Raw genomic sequence first — 23,519 nt, forward strand, 5'->3', positions numbered from 1 at the left:
TTTCCTCCTTTCTCAAACTTGTCAATGTATAAACTGAAAGATAATAAAAATAGTAACGCAAATAACCCAAAAAAAAAAAAAAAAAGTTCCATACCGTCCAAATTTTTGATTCTTCATGTGATTCCATGCTGCTCGAGTGACCAGGAACGCTCCTCTCAAATGTACTTTATGAATAATATCTATAGAAGAAAGAACTCATAAAAGACTTGACATAAGGTATTCACTATTTACAGGTATTCTAAATATGCATTACATTTTCTTGCTTCTAACAGCCTTCAATTCTACAACAAAAACTCATTATTTAGTAGATTTATCTGTGAATTAATTGAAACAGACTTTCAGATGGTATGGTATAATATTCTGGGTATTCACTAGGCAAATAACATCACTTTTGCTAAAGTTTACCAGGAAACCAGAAATAAAAGGCATTTTTACATTTTCTGCACTGAACAGGTGCACACTACTCAATTTACCACAGGACACCAAATACACTTAAATGGTCACTCACTTTAAACACACTTTTCATAAATAAATAGTACAAGCGAATATAAGAAACTTTGTAATAGGCATTTTTCTCTAAAAAGATTTCTCCACTTATAAGGTCACTTACCTTCCTCCCCCACCCCCCTTCCCTCCGAACTAATCACTCGCTAAATTTTCTGCTAAATCGGTCTCTTCAAGATAAGACTTTCAGCTCACTGAGGGATCAGGTTACAGCTGCCCACAGAAGTCTATGGAGGGGAAAAAGGAGCAGGAGCGGAGTGAGAAAAAGGCAGAGACACACAGACGCTGAAGCAGCTTCTAGTAAAAGTTCTCGCCCCAGTGCTTTACTCACAGCTACATTATTCATTATTGCTGTATAATCTCCATGTTGCTGCTGCGGTTTCTGTATATGTGACAGAGATAGGATTCTCCTCTTCTACGTGTGCAGTGTATAGGAGACATGATAGCAGTTAGGCTCCGCTCGCTAGCTCTCAGAAAATGAAGAATTTGAGATAAAGCCTGCAGAGGGGAAAACTGCTAAAAAAAAAAACCCGCAGAATACAAGTCCTATAGTGGCCAGTAGTGTTATTCCTCATGTACACACATGTAACCACTTATGGGGAAAAAAAAAAAAAAAAAACACCTGAAAGGTTATGTATGTTTTAAAGGAACACTAAATATACAAGACGACGCACAAAAATACAAGAAAAAAAAAAAATACAAAAAAAAACAAAAAAACACACAATCCTAGCACTTCCCCAATCGAGTAACTCATTTGACGGCAACTTATGGGAATAAGCTAGAGAGGACAAAATCCATGCAGGTGAAAAAACAGCTTACGTGCTTATTGTCGCTTCAAACACAGGTTGCCTAGTTTCGACACATGCTTGACATGGCAATTCTTCTTCATCTACACATTCCAAAATATGTAACTATTATTCTCTCTAGATGTAGCCGTAAGAGGGCTTGCTTTTTGCGGGCGAGTTATTTTTTTTAATGGCTCCATTTTAGGGTACGTATAAAACGTATTAAATAACTTTAATACATTTTTGGTGGTTGAGGAATGTTAAAAAAAAATAAGAAAAAAAAACAACCAATTCCGCCATTTTTTGGGGATTTGCTTTTACGGCGTTCATCATGCTGTATAAATAAGAACTTTATTCTGAACGGCTATACAAAATGTATACAGTTTGTGTTCGGTTTTAGTTATTTTGTACACTAAAAACACTTTTAGAAAATAATTTGTTTTTGTGTCGCCGCATTGCAAGAGCCATAACGTTAGGTTTCTGTTAACATAGCTTTAGGTCACCATTTTGGGGCGCGTACGACTTGGATTACGGTTTATTCATTTCTTTTAGAAGGCAGGATGAACAAAAAGCAGCTATTCTGGTATTCTTTTTTACGTTATATATATATATATATATTTTTTTTTTCTTTGTTACGGAGTTCACCAAGCATAATAAAAAAAAAAATCAGCGTACTTCCTCCCTTAAAATGTAACGATCATTTAAGTTAATTTTTCAGAATAAGCTGAATAAAGTGATACATTTCGTCGCGCTATCACTTTGGTATAGTTTAACTTTTTTTTTCGACAATATTTTTAGTGCCACTATCGGATATATGATAGTTTAATAGCTTCGATAATACACTGCACTACATAGTATAACACTAACATTTGGAGTACGCTGTGCTATATAACAGGCAGCCTAATAGACTGATGTCCATGAAAGAACTGGTGGCCTTACATCAGTGCATCGCGGGGGGGCATTAGAGGGCTTGCAGAGGGTGCCCACTCTCTCTGTAAAATTACAGAGGTGCCACGATTGATCGCGGCATTTATTGGGTTAATTTGTCAAGAGAGCTACAGAAGATGTGTAAGGTGGTAGAGCCGCACTCCTTTGACATATGCATTTAGCATGTGCTGTGGTACACAAGTCTGCAGCCACCTCTAGGGTTCATTCAGACGAGTGTAAAACTCGTCCGTGTGCTGTGCATGGAAATCACACACAGCACACGGACCCATTGATTTCAATAGGGCCGTTCACACATGCAGGAGTCCGCTGCGTGAAAACTCCTGCATGTCCTATATTGGCGCATTTTCACGCACCTACACTCCCATTGAAGTCAATGGGTGCGTGAAAACCACGCACAGCACACGGACGAGTTTTGCACATCAATTACATTTAAAAAATAAATAAAATCTGCTTTGCGAGCATGTGAAAAAGACATGCCACTCGCAAAGCACAGATGCAGTAACTCAACACACACGGACCAGATTTACGCGCGTACATCTGTCACGCTTCTAGATTGCCAAGATTGGAGACATTTAGTGGGGTATAGCTAGAATTCAATGGCTCAGTAAGAAGATTAAGAAGCAGGATCTGGTTGTGTACAAGACCACAAGCTTTCTTTAGAAGTTAGATGGGAATCTCATAATACTCAGTTTTGCCGTTGTACTTCCCCTTTTGGCTTAAAAAGCTCCAGTGTTACCATTCATTCCACTTCCTACATCACAAAGGCGTATGGGCGGTCATTAAAGGGGTTAAAGGATCAGTCTCCTGAAGATCACTTTTCAAAAAGCAGCTGGAGCGGCATTTTATCACTGCGGGTCCAGCTTATTTCACCCCCCACTGAGGAGCGGATATCGCCGAGGGAGGGCGCGGCCAGGCATACTTTTGTGACAATACATGCCGTCCAGTCCATATAATGTAGGAACACGCAGAGTCTGGAGTGCCAAGCGTGGGACCCGACTCTATGATGTCTATGTGCACTAATAGGGAAAAATGGACAGGGGTTGTCCTAGTATGACAACCCCTTTGATTCAAGGAATGTAGAAATCCTTTTAGTAGAACCTCTACTAAAAACGATTCTGAAAGTACTATGTCAAGGAACTGCAAGGAGGAGAGTTCTCAAAGCCAAAAAAAATTGGACCCCAATCCTGGCAGCTCCTGAAACTCTGCTGACCCTGGGACAGAATTGCAGGGCTAATTTCATCAGCCCTTCATGGTCTGCCTCTATGGTAGGTACTTACAGAACAAACACTACAGTCTAGATTAAAGCTACTAACCTAACAAAAGGTGCACAGAAATAGAACATACAAATCCAGTTATGGAGCAGTTATATGGAGAATATTTCAGGGGTTTTTAAGTTGCCCTGTCTGTGGGAGTTGTAGTCATAACTAGAATATATACGATTACAGATCATGATGATTTTTTTTCATCTTCTAACAAAAGCAAACATATGGCAAAAGCAGCCGCTAGAAAATATTGACAATATTATTTTTGCTATTTACATCTGCAAGAAACTTAAGGGATTTATTACTATTTTCATAGCGCAATAAACATGTAGAAAAGAAACCTCTACTTACCCCAGTCTGTGTCACTTATTCTTGCAAAAGAGCGATCCCTCAAAATTCTGCAAAATCATTAGAAAATAATATATGAAAAGGATGGTCATAGAACAGAAGGATGGAAATGTGCATTCAGTAAGCAAAACGAAAAAAAAAAAAAAAAAAAAAAAAACTTAAAAGGGAACCTGTCACATTAAAAATGCAGTCTTATCTGCAGGCATGTTATAAAGCGGATGAGCTGAGCAGATGGATATACAGTTTTGTGGCAAAACATTCAGTATAACTAGTTATTCATTGAAATATCTTCTCATTCTGGGCTTAGGAGTCCAGTGGGCGGTCCTACACAGTGATTGACAGCTATCTCTGCATTCACACACTGACAGACTTTCCTGTATATCACCTGCTTTAAAAGGGTTTTACCCAAATTCATCAAGCAACGATAGTGACAGCATTAGCTTGTTAGTAATATTCCTAACTAACATTGTTACTTCTGAAGTAATATGCCCATAAATTGGGAGCTGCTCCCAGGTGTATTGCAATGCGATTCCTACGCATCTACAGTCAACGGGTGGGCATACAGCCCACGCGACTGCAAGTGTGAAGAGTAGGCGGCATCTTTAGCATTTAGGAGAAAGGTGGTGGATATCTGGGCGCACGCACACACACCACACACACAAATAGGTAAAACAAATAACTAGAACATAATGAATGGTTCACGTTCGACAAGGATATTAAAACACTGTAAAACCAACAGAAGCAGGTACAGAAGAGAGGACTTAGAAAATTATTGTATGGACATGAATGAATCAATGAACTACAGCGTATTATCCAGAAATCCCAAACACTTTCCCGCACACCTTGCACCGGAGGTGCAGGAAGAGCCCTGTTTTAGCAAATACTGGACCTCTGATTTGCACTTTGGCAGTCATTTTGTGAGTGTAGTGGCTCCTGTTATTTCCACCTCGATAAGGCACTAACGTGTCCAGTCTTTGTGAAAGGTGGCGATATAACATTGATGGCCAATCCTTAGAATAGGTCCTCAGCGTATGATCATTGGGGGGGTCCAACAACTTGATGGTGCCAGATACTGCAATGAAGGGCCTATAATAGTCCAGTGAATGCTGCAGCCACTTTGTTCTGCTGATAGGCCATAAACGTGTGATCACGACCTCGGACTATTTCAAAGGCTAGACCATCAATGTTACTACCTTTTAAACCCCTCCAAAAAAAAAAAAAGAAAAAAACATTGTTGTGGGGGGTTCAAGCGCTTTATTTAACCACTAAGGGACTTGGTAAAGTCCTGAATATTTACAGCTAAAGGCTTAAACATTGAAAAGCAGCCGAATCATGCAGCATCTGGGAGGTAAAAAAAACTTAAATGGATGTCTCCTGCGAGTAATTTTACTTTTGCTATGGCAACTATTAAAAGCATCTAAGAAAGAGGAAAAGTTTAGTGATGAAGAATTATAAAAAAAAAAAAATAGTACAGCTAGGTTGCTAAATAAATGTCAAGTCCATTTATTTTTTTCACTACATAGCCCCTCATTAACTGGACAGTGTACAGTAACAAGCTTGACCTTTACAGAAGTTATTGGGGTCAAAAAGGTCTGTCACACAGGATGCATATACACACAACGGATGCGGATTAGATACAAGTATTAGAAACACAAGCGAATACCATGACATTATTATTAGAATGCCTTTAGTCCGCAATAAACTTGGCTTTATAAATACAAATTAATGTAGTTCATGCGCTTTACATGGCAGAACTTCAAAATCTTAAGCCCCGTGACTTCATTATTATGTACTGCTAGAAAAACCAATTAGGATCAAAACAAAAACTGAAGAATCATGAGAAGCAGAAATGACTAACACACACATGTAGACATCGTGTAACACGTCAAGGGGAATCTTATTTCAATTGCATCGGTCATCCTGTTCGGCCCTCTTGAAACATATAATTTCCTCTACACCGGTGATGCCCAACTGATGGCAGATGACCTGCATGTAGCTTGTGTGTGGCCCAGGTCAGGAGAACTACTCTATTTTCTTCTCAGTTGGGGACACTGTCATCTTTGCCATCTCCTAAAGTTGTGTTGCGTGTTTATATATATTTATGTACTGTATGTATGTTTTTTGTTTTTTTTTTTATAAGCCTACAGTTCCCCCATATGTCTTTTTCCTACATGTAGCAAAAAAAAACAAAAAACTTTCGCTAAAATATTTAGACGAAACAAACAAGTTAACTTAAATAAGGGCATAAAGGGTTAAATGAGTGGGTGTTGACATTTAGAGAGCTGCATACTGTGCCTGGCATCCAGCTGAAAAAGACTTTGGGAGAACATTGGCTAAATGAGTGGACTCTCTGAACAAACAATGCCGATTGTAAGTCGTATGTGCTCATCCAAACAGCCGTTCCGAATGCTTCCACCTTATAGATGCTCTCCTATGTCTTATTACTGTGTGCCCAGAATCTTGGAAAAACCTGAGACAACCCTTTGTAGGATCTATACTTTCAGTGATAGTAGCAGTCACCAATGTTTCCCAAAAACAATTGAATAGAGGAACCCGAGTACTTCTATTGGAAGTCCTCAATGAGCAGCTACATTTTTTTATTTTTTGCCTCTGCATTTCAGCAGGCACAACTTTTAGGTTTTTTTTCCAACGACGTGGCTGTATGAGGCCTTGTTTAATGCGGGAGTTTGTGGGTTTTTTTCCTGCACAGTTTGGGGTACAATTAAATTTGTGTGTAATTTATTTTTTCCGAGTGAATATAGAAAGAAACAAAAAAAGTGATTCAAAATTATTGTTTATTTTTTATACCATTCACATATCAATCTAAATAAGCGGTTAAATAAATTATTCAGGTTATTACAGTCGTGTAGATGCCCAATAGTTGTAGGCTTTTTGTTATGTATGGGCAATAAAATATATTTTATGCTAAATAATGACTATAGACATTTCTTTATTATTTTCTTTTTTTCTATCCCATGAAGGGATAACTTAACTTTATGCTAATACATTATACTGTGTCACTAGGACACAGGCTGCGGTTAGGTCAACACATAGTGTGTCCTAACAGCAGGTTTACAGAGCAGACAACCCTGGGGTCCTTTCTAGGTTCCCAGGGCTGACTGCAGAGTGTTCCTACAGTCTCCGATTGAGTCACCGGGTTTCCAGCGACGTGATCGAATAGAGAAGTCCCCATTGATCATGCCGAGGTCATGGACCATTGCGATCAAAGGGTTTAAGAGCGGAGATCTGAGTTTACTCCGATTCCAGCTGTATTTAGCAGGCTTCTCTAAGAAGAGGAGCAGTTAGTAATCCTGCCAAGAGAACGAGCGCTTGTAAGACTTTTCTACAGCGATGCCCAAAGAAGCTGTAGATTTCAGACCTGCATCGCCTGCCATCAAAAGACAGTAGGTGGTCGGGAAGGGGTTTAAGGATAGCATAGTACAGGCCCGCTGTACGTATAGCCCAAACCGCACAAAAGATATATTGTGCTGCTTGGTTAATAGAGCCGAACAAAGATTACAGTGGATTTAAAGTTCTGCTCCCCCACCTCACCAATGATGACATGACATCTGCATGTATATGCGGCACCCATCAATCACTGCTGAGGGGGGTCGGGATGAGGTGGGGGAGCAGAACGATTAGTCCGCTGTGATCTTTGTTCAGCTCTTTTAGCCAAACTGCACAATATTTTTGTGCCATTTGGGCTGATGCGGCGGATCTGTCCATGTAATAATGGTAAAACATATTGGCGCGACAGGTGTTTGATTTGGTTTTTCCTTTATCTTTAAGGAGGCCAAAAAAAAATTCTAACTTGCTATCCGGCACTATGTAAATGCTGAGTAAGCACACAAGTATAGAGAATAGGTGATCGATATCTAAAATAGCCATATTCTTTTACAACATTTCTAAAACAAAAGCAGGTAAGATCTAAGGATTGTTTGCGTTTTTTTTATTTGTCCTTTTCACCATTTATAGTAGTCATACAAAATATGTGATCCGTGCTCTTTATAGTACAAGCTGGTGAGCAATTTTATCTCCATTACGGGTGTTAGACAGAATAGACGCAAATACCCAAAATTAGTGGGGTCAAAAGAACTAGCATGAAGCTACATTTAGCTGTGTAGTGCTTCTTACAATCCGCTTAAACTACATTTGCCCGAAAGCAAGACTGTCAGTAAATATTACACTAGTATTTTTGATAAGATCATAGTCTTTCTTTATCTTATTTTGTAAACTACAGTATATATTCTAGCAGCAAAATTCACAACATAGTGCAAAACCCTCCAGTAAACTTAGGCTGGGTTCACACGAGCACATTAACGTCCGTAATGGACGGACGTATTTCGGCCGGAAGTCCCGGACCGAACTCAGTGCAGGGAGCCGGGCTCCTAGCATCATAGTTATGTACGATGCTAGGAGTCCCTGCCTCGCTGCAGGACAACTGTCCCGTACTGAAAACATGATTACAGTACGGGACAGTTGTCCTGCAGCGAGGCAGGGACTCCTAGCGTCGTACATAACTATGATGCTAGGAGCCCGGCTCCCTGCACTGAGTTCGGTCCGGGACTTCCGGCCGAAATACGTCCGTCCATTACAGACGTAATTAGTGTGTGTGCACATACCCTTAAAAAGGATCTCCTGTCGAAGCAACTGTAAACTAGTGTGTGCATACAAATGGGTTCATTTCAAACAACCAGCTGCAATGGCTAGGGTTGGGTTATGTCTGTGGACACCTATGGAGGGCCGTGCTACACACCAGCGACATTCTGTGTCTTATCAGAGGCAATTGACACCTGGGGTTCCTGCTTGTGTTAATCAGATCTGCTCTATTTAAAGGGGTTGTCTGGTTTAACGGACTACTCTGGGTCACCCTTTATAAAAGGAAAAGAATAACCACAAAATTGAAATTTTTTATGGAGATATTTCGTTTTTTACGCTAGTTGCCGTTTTTGGTAAAACAGGTCATTCTGATTAAGTGTGGCATCCAAAGGGTTAAACAGACATGTTCTACGTGATGTTTTACAGCAATGACTGGAAATCTACAGGTATCTAAATCACAATCGGTGCAAAATGGATTTAAAAACCAATAGCAATTGATGGGAAAAAAAGGATAGTTGGGGAAAACGGCTCAGCGATCAACTCTATGCTGCATTCTTCAAAGACATAATCAACGCATGGTTTATTGGGCAAGACCGTAAAAAAAATTAAACCTATATCGTAGCTCTTCCAGACACCGCATATGTGCGGCAGGCTTAAATGAACATAATGAGCTCTGCATGCAAACGCTCTTCTTTGAGAAATCTGGCGCAGAGTTCTGCACAGGTGTTGTCCTATATCATTAGCCATTACAAAGAGAAGATGAGAGGCAAAGCTACAGCATGAGATGATCTGTGCGCACTGGGGAGTGGTAACCTAGATGGAGAGAAAAACACCGGTCCTAAGCTAGCCGTGAGTACGCCATGTGCAAATTATTTACAACAAAAGCCACTTGGAGAACAATGCTCAATCCTATACGAGTGATGGAGAGGCACAGGAAAGCTAGAACTTTGGTTACTTACCCAGCATTGTTTATTACGATATCTGAAAAATGAAATGACAATAAATCACAAAAAATATAATACAGTAAATAAATAAAAATCTGTATACTGGGGTGCATAACAAGTCACATCCAATACACCATCTAACACCTTAAATACTACTGAGCTGCAATACCAGATACAGCGCATAAACCAGAGACGTTGTTCGTAACCCTGGACAATCACTATGAACGTACGGCTATTTCAGCCAGAAAAAAAAATAAATAAATAATAATTCCATGCAAAATAAACACTTTATTAAATTTTTTTTTTTAAAAAACCTTCTATTATATAGTGTTTTTCCCAGACACCAAACAAGTTAAAATGACAGCAGTCCTCTAGTGTGTCAACCAAGTGTATAATATGCATACGCACGTTGTTTTTTTTAACATACCGTAGGAATGTTTTGTGCTGTGGTTTTATTTAAATAGTTGGTGTCTAAAAAAACGTATCTTCAAAATAATCGAGAAGTACTGATTTTTTTTCTGACCAAAATAGGCATTTGTACATATTAGATACATCTTGACGGCCTGCGTGCCGAAACGTTTGGGTAATGTGCTTTTGTCCTCCCAATAAAGAAGTAAAACATTTTTTTTAGCTGGTGCTGCCTTGGACCTTAAGGGTATGTGCACACACACTAATTACGTCCGTAATTGACGGACGTATTTCGGCCGCAAGTCCCGGACCGAACACAGTGCAGGGAGCCGGGCTCCTAGCATCATACTTATGTACGATGCTAGGAGTCCCTGCCGGTCCGTGGAACTACTGTCCCGTACTGAAAACATGATTACAGTACGGGACAGTTGTCCTGCAGAGAGGCAGGGACTCCTAGCATCGTACATAAGTATGATGCTAGGAGCCCGGCTCCCTGCACTGAGTTCGGTCCGGGACTTGCGGCCGAAATACGTCCGTCAATTACGGACGTAATTAGTGTGTGTGCACATACCCTTATTGCATATTGAATACATCATGCCACACAAGCTATGAGCCTTTCCAGCAGTGAAGACTTGTGAAATGTTGCCAAAGTCGCTTGAAGGAGTCCACATGATTCCTTTCAGTGCAGCTTATTGGCAAGAGGAAAGGGAAGCCATCACATAAGCTCTTCAGCATTCTGATGGACACATTTGGGGGGGGGGGGGGGGGGTCATTTTCAAATCAATACAAATAAAGGATAAGCATTTATTACCTATTCTCCCAAATGCATCCAGGGCTGTTTTAATAAGTTTCTCCCCAGCTTCCACTGAATCTACAATTAAGAAAAAAAAAAGTTAGAAAAACAGGTCAATTATTAGAAACCATTAAATTTTTCAGGAATTCCGAACACAGTCCTGATTTTCAGCCTATAGCGGTTATGTTAACATGGTCATATTTTCCCTCAATGGATTCAAGGCACTCCACCTCTATATGATATGTAGAGGACTTCCAAGGATCAGGTTGCTTGCAGCACAAAGTTATCTTATCCCTCCAAAGCTTGGTCTTCAAATGGTAAAACCATGAGTCATTGAAAATCTCATCACCAATACTCCAATGTGTTAAATTGGTTGTCTGGTTTAGAAATCCACTCTCAAAATACCTTATGAATTAATAAATTGGATATCCCCCTTTCAGCCCCCTCCTCAATTAGCCAGGGCAGGGAGCAGCTACAAAAATATTTTTCCACTCTGGCACATTATTGCCTCTCACAGAGTGAACAATGATTTAACCCCTTAAGGACAGCCTGTTTTGGCCTTAAGGACACAGCCAATTTTTTAAAATCTGACGTGTCACTTTATGTGGTAATAACTCTGGAATGCTTTTATGTATCCAAGCGATTCGGAGATTGTTTTCCCGTGACACAATGTACTTTATGTTAGTGGTAAAATTTGGTCGATATATTCAGTGTTTATTTGTGAAAAACCCCAAAATTCAGAGAACATTTGCAAAAATTAGCATTTTTCTAAATTTAAATGTATTTGCTTGTAAGACAGATCGTAATACCACACAAAATAGCTACTAGTTAAAATTTCCCGTATGTCTACTTTATGTTTGCATAGTTTTTTAAAAGTACTTTTATTTTTTTAGGACGTTACAAAGCTAAGGGCCCCATGCACACAAACGTGCTTTTGCGGCCGCAATTCCCCCGAAAATCCACGGGCGAATTGCGGCCCCATTCATTCCTATGGGGCCATGCACACAACCGTGGTTTCCACGGTCCGTGCATGGCCCAGGAGCCCGGACAACAGAAACAACGTGCAAGCCTTATGACAGCCGTGTTCTGCGGTCCAGGCTCATGGGAAATAATGATTTGCGGGCGGCTCGCGAGTGACACTCCGCTGCTGGCCGACCCGAACATCACGGTCGTGTGCACGAGGCCTTAGAACTTTAGCAACAATTTATGACATTTTAAAGAAAATTTCAAAAGGCTATTTTTTCAGAGACCAGTTCAGAAGTGGCTTTGGGGGCCTTATTAGAAAGTTCCCATAAGTCACCCCATTTAAAAACAAGACCCCTCAAAGCATTCAGAAAGTTGCTTAACCCTTTAGGCATTTCACAGGAATTAAAAGCAAAGTAGAGGGGAAATTTACAATTTATTTTTTTTTGCCAAAATTCATTGGTAGTACATTTTTTTCCTTTAAACACAAAGTTTTACCAGAGAAACGCAACTCAATATTTATTGCCAGGATTCTACCGTTTTTAGAATTATCCCACATGTGGCCCTAGTGTGCTACTGAAATGAAACACAGGCCTCAGAAGCAAAGGAGCACCTAGTGGATTTCGGGGCCTTCTTTTTTTAGAATATATTTTAGGCACCATGTCAGGTTTGAAGAGGTCTTGTGGTGCCAAAACAGTGGAAACCCCCCAAAAGTGACCCCCATTTTGGAAACTACACCCCTCAAGAAATTTATCTAGGGGTATAGTTAGCATTTTGACCCCACATTTTCTTTACTAAAAACTTATTGGAATTAGTCTGTAAAAATGAAAATCTACTTTTTCTAAATAAAAGTTACAAGGAATAAATGAGAAAAAGCACCCCAACATTTGTAAAGCATCTTCTACCGATTACGGCAATGCCCCATATGTGGAAATAAACTGCTGTTTGGACCCACGGCAGGGCTCACAAGGGAAGGAGCACCATTTCAATTTTGGAGAGCAGATTTTGCTGGAATAGCTTTCAGTGCCATGTCGTGTTTGCAATGCCCTGGAGGGACCAAAACAGCAGGAACCCCCCAAAAGTGACCCAATTTTGAAACTACACCCCTCGAGGAACATTTCTAGGGGTATAGTTAGCATTTTGACCGCACAAGTTTTTTGCAGAATTTATGCAGTTAAATTGAAAATCTAAAAAATGTTTTTCTAATAAAATGTAGTTTTAGCTCATATTTTTTCATTTTTACAATTGATAAAAAGGACAAAAAGTACCCCATCATTGGTAAAGCAAACGCTTCTGAGCACAGCAATACCCCATATGTGGTAAACTGCTGTGTGGACAGGGCAGAGAAAGGACAGGGAGCCATTTGACTTTTGGAGCTCAAGTTTTGCTGGAATGGCTTGCGGCACCATGTCATATATCCACTTAGGAAACTACACCGCTCGTGGAATTTATCTAGCGGTAAAGTGAGCATTTTGACAACACTTTTTGCTGAATTTATTGGAATTAGGCAGTGAAAATAAAAATCTACATTCTTTCCACTAAAATATTGAATTTTTTTCATTTTCACAAGGAATAAAAGGAGAAAAAGCACCCCAACAATTGTAAAGCAATTTCTCCTGAGTACTGCAATACCCCATATGTGGTCATAAACTGCTGTTTGGACACACGGCATGGCTCAGAATGGCAGGAGTGCTACCTGGCATCTAGTTTTTGGTTGATTTGATTTTTGGGCGCCATGTCGCATTTGCAGAGCCCCTGAGGTACCAGTACAGTAGAAACCCCTGAGAAGTGACTCCATCTTGGAAACTATACCCCTTAGGGTAATCATCTAGGGGTGTACTGAGCATTTTGATCCCACAGGTGCTTCATAGATTGTATTAGAATGAGGCAGTAAAAATGAAAAAAAAAAAAAATTTCCCCAATAAATATGTCGTTTTGCACCCAATTTTTTTTTCCCACAAGGGGTAATAGGAGGAGAAAAAAAACAAAAAAACACCACACAATTTGTTACCCAATTTTACCTGAGTACGGCAATACCCAATGTGTGGCCCTAAACTGCCTTTTGGGCACGTGGCAGAGTTAAAAATGGAAGGAGCGCCATTCGGCTTTTAGAGCGCAGATTTTGCTGGACTGGTGTACAGACGCCATGTCGCATTTGCAGAGCTCCCTTAGGTATCAGAGTAGAGCAGAAAACCCTGAGAAGTGACCCCATTTTGTAAACTACACCCCTCAAGGAATTTATTATTTGCCTGGACATGTGACAGGGCTTAGGAGTGAAAGAGCAAATGCACATGTGAGGCCTATTTTGGTGATTTTCACAGCATTAGCCCACAATGGCAGGGCTCTGGGGGTCAAATAGTAAAAGAAACCCCACCCCCCCCATAGTGACCCCCATTTTGGAAACTGCACCCGTCAAGGCATTTTTTTTAAGGGGTGTAGTGAGCATTTTGACCACACAGGTTTTTTTTGTATTTTTTTTTTTTTTTTTTATTAGAAACTGGTCCCTTGCCGTCTTACTGTGCCAATCAACTGTCATAAACCGTTGACGGCACAGTTCTGTCACCCTGTCCTTTGACAAGGTGACAGTTTTTAGCCAGGACGCATCGGTACGTCCCGGTGCCTTAAAGCACTGCAATACAGGACGTACTGGTGCATCCTGGTGCGTTAAGGGGTTAAATAAGAACTGTGCAATGCTTTATTTCGCCCATGGTGGAGCTGCAGCGCATATGAACACTTGCTGTCAGGTTCATACACGGATCACAGCGGATTGCTGGGGGGGGGGGTCACAGCAGCAGGACATCATATGATCAGTTTGTTGCTGGTGGTTCCTTCAAACAAAAGGGGGTTGAAACCTTTAAAGTAAAGTAGTGAATGTAACTTAAGAGGGATGGGGAAATAAATGTAAAAGGAACCAGTATCTGCAATGGGCCCCCGCCCAGTAAATCGTCCTTGAAGGGCCAACATACAGGCTTCTTCATCTTCTTACCCCCTTTTACAAAAGCAATGACCGGATTGCTATAGTTCTTTCCTTCCCATTTAGCTGCGCTGGATTTCATCAGTTTCTGCAAACTTTATTAAGTATCAATGCAGATATTTTCAGAAAACCCGTAAATCAGTACCTTCTAGAAAGGACTCCCTTATGATGAATTAGGCATTCTTCTGATTATTAGCCAGTTTGTGAAACATACATTTTAAAATGAAAAGAAATCACCATTAGAAAGATGGTGTGTATTACCTGTGAGTGCTCCTATATCATTAATGAGAAAACCGAAAGATGACTGACAAAATAGATGAGGGCTTAGTGCCGCACACCTCTAACAAAATATAATAGGTATAGTAGTCGGCTTAAGGTGATGGAAGGAAACGTACAGATATGACTCATTTGCCATGCCTTTTCTCTTTCCAGAGATAAGTATTATTGAAACGTTTATGTAAAGTAACATGTATAGCAACAGATCATAATGGAGCACTACTGAGGAAAAAGACAGACCGTCAGTGTCAGCTGTCATTGCAAACAATGGGGAAGTCTCATATTCAGGCTCAGCAGGAATCTTAGTGGCCAATTTCAGACTTTGAGGATGGCATTCAGACGGCAAGGATTCCACACTTCTCAAAAAGCTGACCCTTGAGAGTGAGGGCATTCTGCTGCAGTGTCTTTTTAATGGAAAATAAATCCATTTCTGTGAAATACAAGCTTCTACTAATCCACAATAGAAGCCAACATCAAGTACAAGTTGTAGACAAGCTTTGCAAAGTACAAAAAAAATAAATAGATGTCTGCGGCTTGTACATAGAACAACCTGACAACCTGAATTGGACTATTTGGCAGCAGATTAAAAGTGTTGCTCATTGTAAAAGTGATAAGTATGTTACTAATGCTACCATGGTCAAAGTTACCACATAGCGCAGTAGTAAAGGATTAAAAACAAGAAAACAAAAATATATCAACATTCTTACAGTTTACAGCAAATTAATGATAAGGTTATGTTATTCGTACATAGTAGCGAGATCTTTTCAGCTTCAATTCAATCCTCAACTTTGCTACCCAGTTAATCCACTTCTCCCGTCGTTCCTCTTTAGCCTTTCCTCCCCCTGTGCCAGTCCCTTCACTGGTAAAGGGCCTGTTCACATAAGCGTCGGCCTTCCGTTCATGGGTTCCGTTCGACCTTTGTCGAAGGAACCGTTATCCGGAAAGCAGAACGGAAATCATAGCTTGCTTTTGCATTACCATTGATTTTAATGGTAATGCTTCCATTGCAGTTGGTTTCCATTCTGTAAGGGATCAGTTTTTTTTAGCAGAAACAATAGCATAGTCAACTACGCTGTTTCCGCAAAAACAACGGAAACCTTTACGAAACAGAAACAAACGGAGTCCAATTGCAACGGAAGCATTACCATTGAATTGAATGTTAATGCACACGGAAGCTATGGTTTCCGCTTGGCTTTCCGTTCATTGGTTCCCCCCGACGGAAAAGTTGAACGGAACCCCGACGCAGATGTGAACAGGCCCTTAGATTAAGATTATAGAAACTAAACATTTATTTAGAACATATTTCTATTCAAGTTTTGAATATTTAAGAAAAAAAAGTGCAAGCTATTTTTTACGTTGAACTTCACCAAATCACATCAGCCATACAAATACCTGCATTATACAATATTAGCAGGAACTCCGGAATTAACTATACTATTCAATAGTATGACTTTACAATGATAAAATATAATTTGTAAGTGCTACAGTGACTGACTGTATCCATAGATACGACAACACACAACCGAACAGAAAACGCTTACCGTAATTGGCCACTGCTTTTCCGCCCTTTGCTCGGATTTCTTCAACCACCTTGTCTGCAGCTGATGAACTTTTTCCATCACCTTGGAAGTCCACTCCCAGATCATTTACTGCAGAATCATTACAAAAGCCAGTTATTTTAAAGTACACAGAAATGCTATAGAAACTTAAAATGTATGTTATAACAGCAGAAGTCTACCTGGAACTCTGGATACAGAAAGAGGCGGTTGGAAATTTACAAGAAAAGCTATAGTTTTATACTTAAAAACCAAACTATATAAAAAATAAAAAAAAAAAGCCATCCTAATGCTAACAGGCTAGACAAGAAATAAAATATTATAAAAGGATTATATAAATATATAAAGCAAATTATGAGATCTACAATATTCATAAGAACGCAATCTTTAAACTAGGGCTAGGCGATTTTGCAAAAAAAACGTAAATCTAGATTTTTTCCCAACCCTACGGCCGATTTTCTATTTGAATCTAGATTTTCTTATTATTGTTAAATAAAACAAAAAAAATACCAAGAGATAATTTGAAACATTTTCCTTTATATAAATAACCCTTTAAACATATATTGCTGTAATAATTGTGCGTAACTTCACAGCTTTTAACCTCTTGCTTTATCAGAAATATAACTGGAAAAACGTCTATCTAATTGATCATAATTTCTGTTAACCGGCAGGGAAAACAAAACCTATAATCAATTGTGCACTAACATCCCTCTCTGCCAGTCACCACCTCAGCCGGTCCCCGACATTGCAGGCGAGAGCAGTGTAAATTGCAGCAGGGCCAGGCAGATAGCGCCGAACGGGCACTTTTGGGAGAGATTACATTATAGTGTGTCTGAAGTCTGAGCAGGACCCTGTGCAGTACCGGCCCGGCCCACCATGGCGTTTTCGATAAATGACATTAAAGAGGCTCTGTCACCAGATTTTGCAACCCCTATCTGCTATTGCAGCAGATAGGCGCTGCAATGTAGATTACAGTAACGTTTTTATTTTAAAAAAACGAGCATTTTTGGCCAAGTTATGACCATTTTTGTAGTTATGCAAATGAGGCTTGCAAAAGTCCAAGTGGGTGTGTTTAAAAGTAAAAGTCCAAGTGGGCGTGTATTAGGTGCGTACATCGGGGCGTTTTTAATACTTTCACTAGCTGGGCGCTCTGATGAGAAGTAACATCCTCTTCTCTTCAGAACGCCCAGCTTGTGACAGTGCAGATCTGTGACGTCACTCACAGGTCCTGCATCGTGACGGCCACATCGGCAGCAGAGGCTACAGTTGATTCTGCAGCAGCATCAGCGTTTGCAGGTAAGATCGACTTACCTGCAAACGCTGATGCTGCTGCAGAATCAACTGTAGCCTCTGGTGCCGATGTGGCCGTCACGATGCAGGACCTGTGAGTGACGTCACAGATCTGCACTGTCACAAGCTGGGCGTTCTGAAGAGAAGAGGATGTTACTTCTCATCAGAGCGCCCAGCTAGTGAAAGTATTAAAAACGCCCCGATGTACGCACCTAATACACGCCCACTTGGACTTTTACTTTTAAACACACCCACTTGGACTTTTGCAAGCCTCATTTGCATAACTACAAAAATGGTCATAACTTGGCCAAAAATGCTCGTTTTTTTAAAATAAAAACGTTACTGTAATCTACATTGCAGCGCCTATCTGCTGCAATAGCAGATAGGGGTTGCAAAATCTGGTGACAGAGCCTCTTTAAGGACAGATTCACACGACCGTGATTGGACAGTGAAAAACAGTCTGTGTGTCAGCTGGGTTTCCCAGCCTGACCACGGGTACATGTGAACGGGACTCCTGCCATCCTAGTCATTTAGGCTACAGTCACTCGACAGTGAAAAAAAATGGCCATTAAAGACTGATCAACTGTCAGTTTTTCATGGCGGTGAGTCTCCAAATTTTCATCCATTTCTAGTCCGTCTGTCCATTTTTAACGGCCGTTTGTCATCCATTGGTCATCAGTTTTTCATGGGCGTTAAAAAAAAATAAACGGATGTAATTTCTTTTTTTTTTAAATATCCTTTTTATTGTCAGTTTTCACATTTTCTTACAAACATTTCACGTAAGAGTTACATCATGAGTGCGCAGCACTCAACTGTCATGGGATTAACTTTTAAATTAAATTCAACATAACATATAAACACACCAACATAGAAACATGGCATAATTGTCGATCTTCAGATGGACCAAACAAACATGACTCCCCCAACTCCAACACCACCTAGATCATCAATGAGTTTCCACTCATCCTTTTCCCCCAGCTGGCTCACAGTTGCATCCTCCCTAAAACGCCTGCCAAGAGCTGTGTGCAGTACCACTTTGTGTACTGGAAAGGCCTAACAATTTCCGCTATTTCGGCTGTTGTACATTGCGTTTCTATAAATACTTGCCACTTATCAAATAGCTTCTTGGTTCCCGTTTCCTTCCGCCTTTCCACCTCCACCCTCTCAAGAACCAATAACTGTTTCAGCCGTGACACAATCAATTCTAACCCCGGCATGTCTGCCTCTAACCAGTGACTCAGGAGGCATCTCAAAGCTACCAGTAGAATCGTGTGCACCAACACGGGAGGTGATCTTACTCCTCGAGCACCCTCTTCCTCTGGCGGCCGCGCTTGGTGGAATAGTAGCGCTTGAGGAGTCATTGGGAGATTCGTTTTCCAATGGTCCTTAATATATTTCTGTACCATCCCCCAAAATCGTTTCGTATGTACACACCCCCACACTCCATGCCACAAATTCGTCAGTGGTGTATTGCACTTGGGACAACTTGTAATGCGATCAGGGAAAGATTGTGAGGGCAAGATATTAAATCCATATATAGCTGCATGCATCAACTTGAAATAGGTTTCCCTCCAGCTCTCATTTATCACACTCTTCCGTACCGTCTCCCAACCTCTCAGTATGATCTCTCCTATATCTGGATCCTGAGTCCACCGTTCCCAGCTTTTAAAACTAATCCTTAATTGCTGACGAACAAAACCCTCTCTCAATGCTCTATACATTCCTGAAATGGTCGCCCGCCCAGTTGTTGGACCTATGACCTCATCCAGAGTGTGCGTAGTAGCTTCCTTACTCAAATCCCTGAGCCTGGAGGTACAAAATGTTCGTACCTGAAGTACTTGCAAAAAATTGACTCTATCTACTATGGGTCTGAGTTTAGCGGTGATTTCCTCCCCAGTTAACCACCTCTTTTCCTCTGTATGCATAAGATCCCCTGCGCTACCAATGCCTACCCTCCCCCATGAGGCAATTCCGTCCCCCTTGTCCATTCCCGGTAAAAACTCTGGATGACCGCTCAACGGCATATACTTCGATACCAGGTGGGATAACCCAAACTGCTTACGTACCACTTTCCAAGCTAGAACTGTATCTCTCAATACAATGGAGGTTTTGAGACGGCACGGAAGAGAAGCGATTCTACAATGTAACAAAGCTTTCAGGTTCCAAGGTGAAGCATACTCCCCTTCCAGATCTAAATTGGAATAATTACTTGTTTCATGAAGCCAATCTACTACATGACGCATAAGACAGACCACGTTATAACCCCTGACATTCGGAAAGTTCACACCCCCTTGTTTGCCCATCATGAACTTGGTGAGTGCTATGCACGGCCTTTTTCCTGCCCATATAAATTGAGTGAATGAAGCCGTCAATTTCGAGAAATCCACATGCTTCAATAAGAGAGGTAGCGTTTGAAAGGGGTATAGCAATCTAGGAAAACTAACCATCTTGATCAGATGACATCTTCCCAAGAGGGACAACGGCAATTGGCCCCATCTAGTGAGTTCCGCTTGTATTTTTTTAATTAACGGGGGATAATTTAAGCCATACATAGTGTCTGGTACCCTCCCTATTTTGATACCCAGATAGGTAATGCAGTGTTCCACCGGTGATATCCCGCAACCCAAGGATTGCCAAAAGGTCTTTGGCAATGGCCTGCCCAACTCCAGCAGTTCGCCCTTAGCTATATTGACTTTGTATCCCGAGCATTGCCCAAATTCCTTCAAAAATTGAAAAACCTTCCCTAAATGCTCCTGAGGGTTTGAAATAAAAAGTATGACATCATCAGCGAACAGGGCTAATTTCACTGCACAAGATCCCACTTGAATGCCTCTGAACATATCCAATTCCTCCAAGAATCTGGCCATAGGTTCCAGTGCTAGATTGAATAGCAGGGGCGACAAGCGGATGTAATTTCGTTTGTCAGGAGTATTTTTGTCCCAAAACCGCACCCACTGTAGATCGTACACACAGCGCCCACATAGTGCCACAGCGCCCATTGTAGATAGTGCCATAGTGCCCATGTAGATGGCGCCACTGTAGCTCCCTCTAGGAGCGGAATCCCCAGCCAGAGCGTTGCCAAGGCTCTGGCTGGGGATGCCGCTCCTAGAGTTAGACCCTGACGTCTATGTTCATATATAGACAGCGACATCAATAGCTTTCCCGAGACAGGAGTCCCCGACCAGAGATCTTGCGATGCTCTGGCTGGGGACTCCACTTCTAGAGGTAGCCCCTGAAGTCACTGTCCATATATGAATAGTGACAACAAGGGCTCCTCCTGGAGCGGAATCCCTGGCCAGAGGTTGCAGACGCTCTTACCAGTGATTACGCTTTTAGAGGGAGCCCCGACGTCACTGTCCATATATGGACAGACGTCAGGGACTCCCACTAAGAGCGTAATCCCTAGCAACACTCTGGCCGGGTATTCCACTCCTAGACGGAGCTACAGTGGCGCAATCTACAGAGGGGTGGTGGAGCTATCTACAGGGCGGTGTGGCATTATACTAGGAGTCCCTGATTCCCCATGGAACTGCTGTTCCGTAGTGTATTATTTTGTTTAGTAAAGAACAGCAGTTCCATGGGGAAGCAGGGACAGAACAGGGAGCAAAGGGTGAGAACGGGGCGCAGCTTCTCAGACAGGGCGGACCAGGCAGAGCTTCCTCCTGCAGCACGGCACCACTAAAGAATAGATTCTGTTAAGAAACAGAATAGTCAGAGGTTTTCAGTGCGAATTAATCAAAGTTAGTTGATTTATCGTCCAGCCCTACTTTAAACATACAGTAAAATTCCTCTGATTGGACGCCATGGGGAAAACAGAAGGGTAGCAGATATAACCAATTATTTAAAAACTCCTCTGATTAAGGCTGTATTCACACAAGCATAATAAAATATGCATAAAACAGGAGGCCTGGCTAGGCTTTTTCACCAGGAGCAAAGATTCAGTTTACTCCGGTAACCCTTTAAATATCCTGGCCGAGGCAGAGTGGCTTGTGGGTGCAACCCCTGGCAATCAGGGCACGTGCCCCATAAGCTCCGCCCCTATATTTTTTCTGTATTTAGCGCCGTATTGGTCAGTATTCTGTCCTTCCCTTGTTTATCATCCATATTTGAATCTGTATTGTCATAAGTAGTTTCTCCCTTACTGCAAATTCAGATGTAAAATGCAGAATTATATTACAGATCAGTATGTTCAGGCTCCATTGATTGCTATGGAGAGAACACAGCCACAAGAACAGCTCACTTGACTAGCATTGGTTGCGTATGCAGCACCTTTTATACGGAATGAACATGGAATCAAAATACAGATATTAAGTGGCATTAGCAAATATTGTGTTGGAATGTTATTTAGGGCTTCCAAGAGGTTCTTTAGGGTATGTTCCGACAGGCAGGATATGCTGCAGATTTTCTGCAACAGAAAATCTGCAACAGAAAATCTGCAACAGAATCTTAAAAACAAAAAATCTGCACCAAATTTTTGCTGTGAATGCTGCTGCGAAAACGCTGCAGTATTTCCACAGTGGTTTTTACCTGTGGATCTAGCAAGTTTTATGTGAACCTGTGTATTTTTATTTTCTGCTGCATAAACGCTGTACAAACCACAACAAAACTAATCTGTTGCGGAATTTAGGCTTCCCAATTAAGTATATGCTCCAAACGCAGCATCTCCGCACAGAACCCGCAGCATTAATGGACATGCTGCGGAACTGAAAGTCGCACCGCAGAAAACTTTTCACATGACTTTTCTGCATTTTATTTTCCACAACATGTGGCGGACATTTGATAAATCCCATTCATTTTGCTGCTACTGTAAATGCTGCAGAATTTCAACACAGAATTCTGTTGTGGAAATTCCACTTTGATTACACGGTGTGGGAACCTAGCCTTAGGCCACTTTTAGGAGGTGGTTAGTTCAGACCAGGGTTTGACGGCCATAATACCAACAGAAAATAAAAATTAGCATTTTATACGCTTGTCCATGACGGTCGTCCAGGTTAGTTAGCGTCCCTAAAGTCAAAATCTTTTAGTCAAAGTGAAATTTTCATGCTCATGTGAGGTCACGATATAAAGCCCCTACCATTGATATGAGCAAAAAACGAACTACGCTAAAAAAAAATACCAAAAAAAAAAGCCATTATTCTAAAGAGGTTTTAGCTATATTGTACACAAATATTTTACACATTTTCACAATCTAATGCTAAAATACCCACTAAGTAATTGCTCTATTTATGACAATATAATACAATTTATCTGCCAGGTAGAGAAGCTCATTATATTCATTCTGATATTGGGAAATAGACAGACACAATTCAATATGAATTCATAGAACAAAGGCTACATTCACACGACAGTGAAAAAAAAAATGGCCATTACAAACTGATCAACTGTCATTCATTGCCACATCAGTGTGTCTCCAAGTTTTCTTCCATTTCCAGTCAGTCTGTCCGTTTTTCATGGCCATTAAAAAAAAACGGATTTCATTTGTTGGTTTTATTGTTCAAACCCCCTGAAAACACCACAGTTCCCATGTAGATAGTGCTGCAAAGACCCTGTAGAAAGTGCCACAGTGCCCACATATAAAGTGCCAGCGCCCTCAGTGCCACAGTGCCTACGTAGACAGCACAACAGTGTCCCCTGTAGTGTCACACCCCCATATAGTGCCACAGTGCCCATGTAGATAGCAGCACACCCCTGTAGATCGCACCATTCCCAGTAAATTACACCTCTCCCTGTAGATCGTGTCACTGTAGCTCCCTGTAGGAGCGTAATCCCTCTGGCTGGGGATTTCACTCCTAGAGAGGGAGCCCCTGATGGCTGTCCATACATGGACAGTGACTCCAGGGGCTTCTCCAGTAGTGGAATCCCTTGGCCA

The 23,519-nt window shown here is 41.1% G+C and overlaps 1 protein-coding gene across 1 annotated transcript in view; it reads right to left on the reverse strand.

The window, feature by feature from the left end:
• The window catches only part of HSD17B4 (hydroxysteroid 17-beta dehydrogenase 4), a 321,488-nt gene that overhangs the window by 244,061 nt on the left and 53,908 nt on the right, over positions 1-23,519 (reverse strand). The window contains exons 3-7 of the mRNA XM_075836285.1: positions 16,346-16,453; positions 10,610-10,669; positions 9,406-9,427; positions 3,851-3,897; positions 95-179 (exon numbers count right to left, since the gene is read on the reverse strand). Of these exons, the coding sequence (XP_075692400.1) occupies positions 95-179; positions 3,851-3,897; positions 9,406-9,427; positions 10,610-10,669; positions 16,346-16,453 (322 nt within the window). The remainder of the gene's footprint in view (positions 1-94; positions 180-3,850; positions 3,898-9,405; positions 9,428-10,609; positions 10,670-16,345; positions 16,454-23,519) is intronic.

The sequence above is a fragment of the Rhinoderma darwinii genome, chromosome 1 (assembly GCF_050947455.1).
Source record: "Rhinoderma darwinii isolate aRhiDar2 chromosome 1, aRhiDar2.hap1, whole genome shotgun sequence".
NCBI lineage: Eukaryota > Metazoa > Chordata > Amphibia > Anura > Rhinodermatidae > Rhinoderma > Rhinoderma darwinii.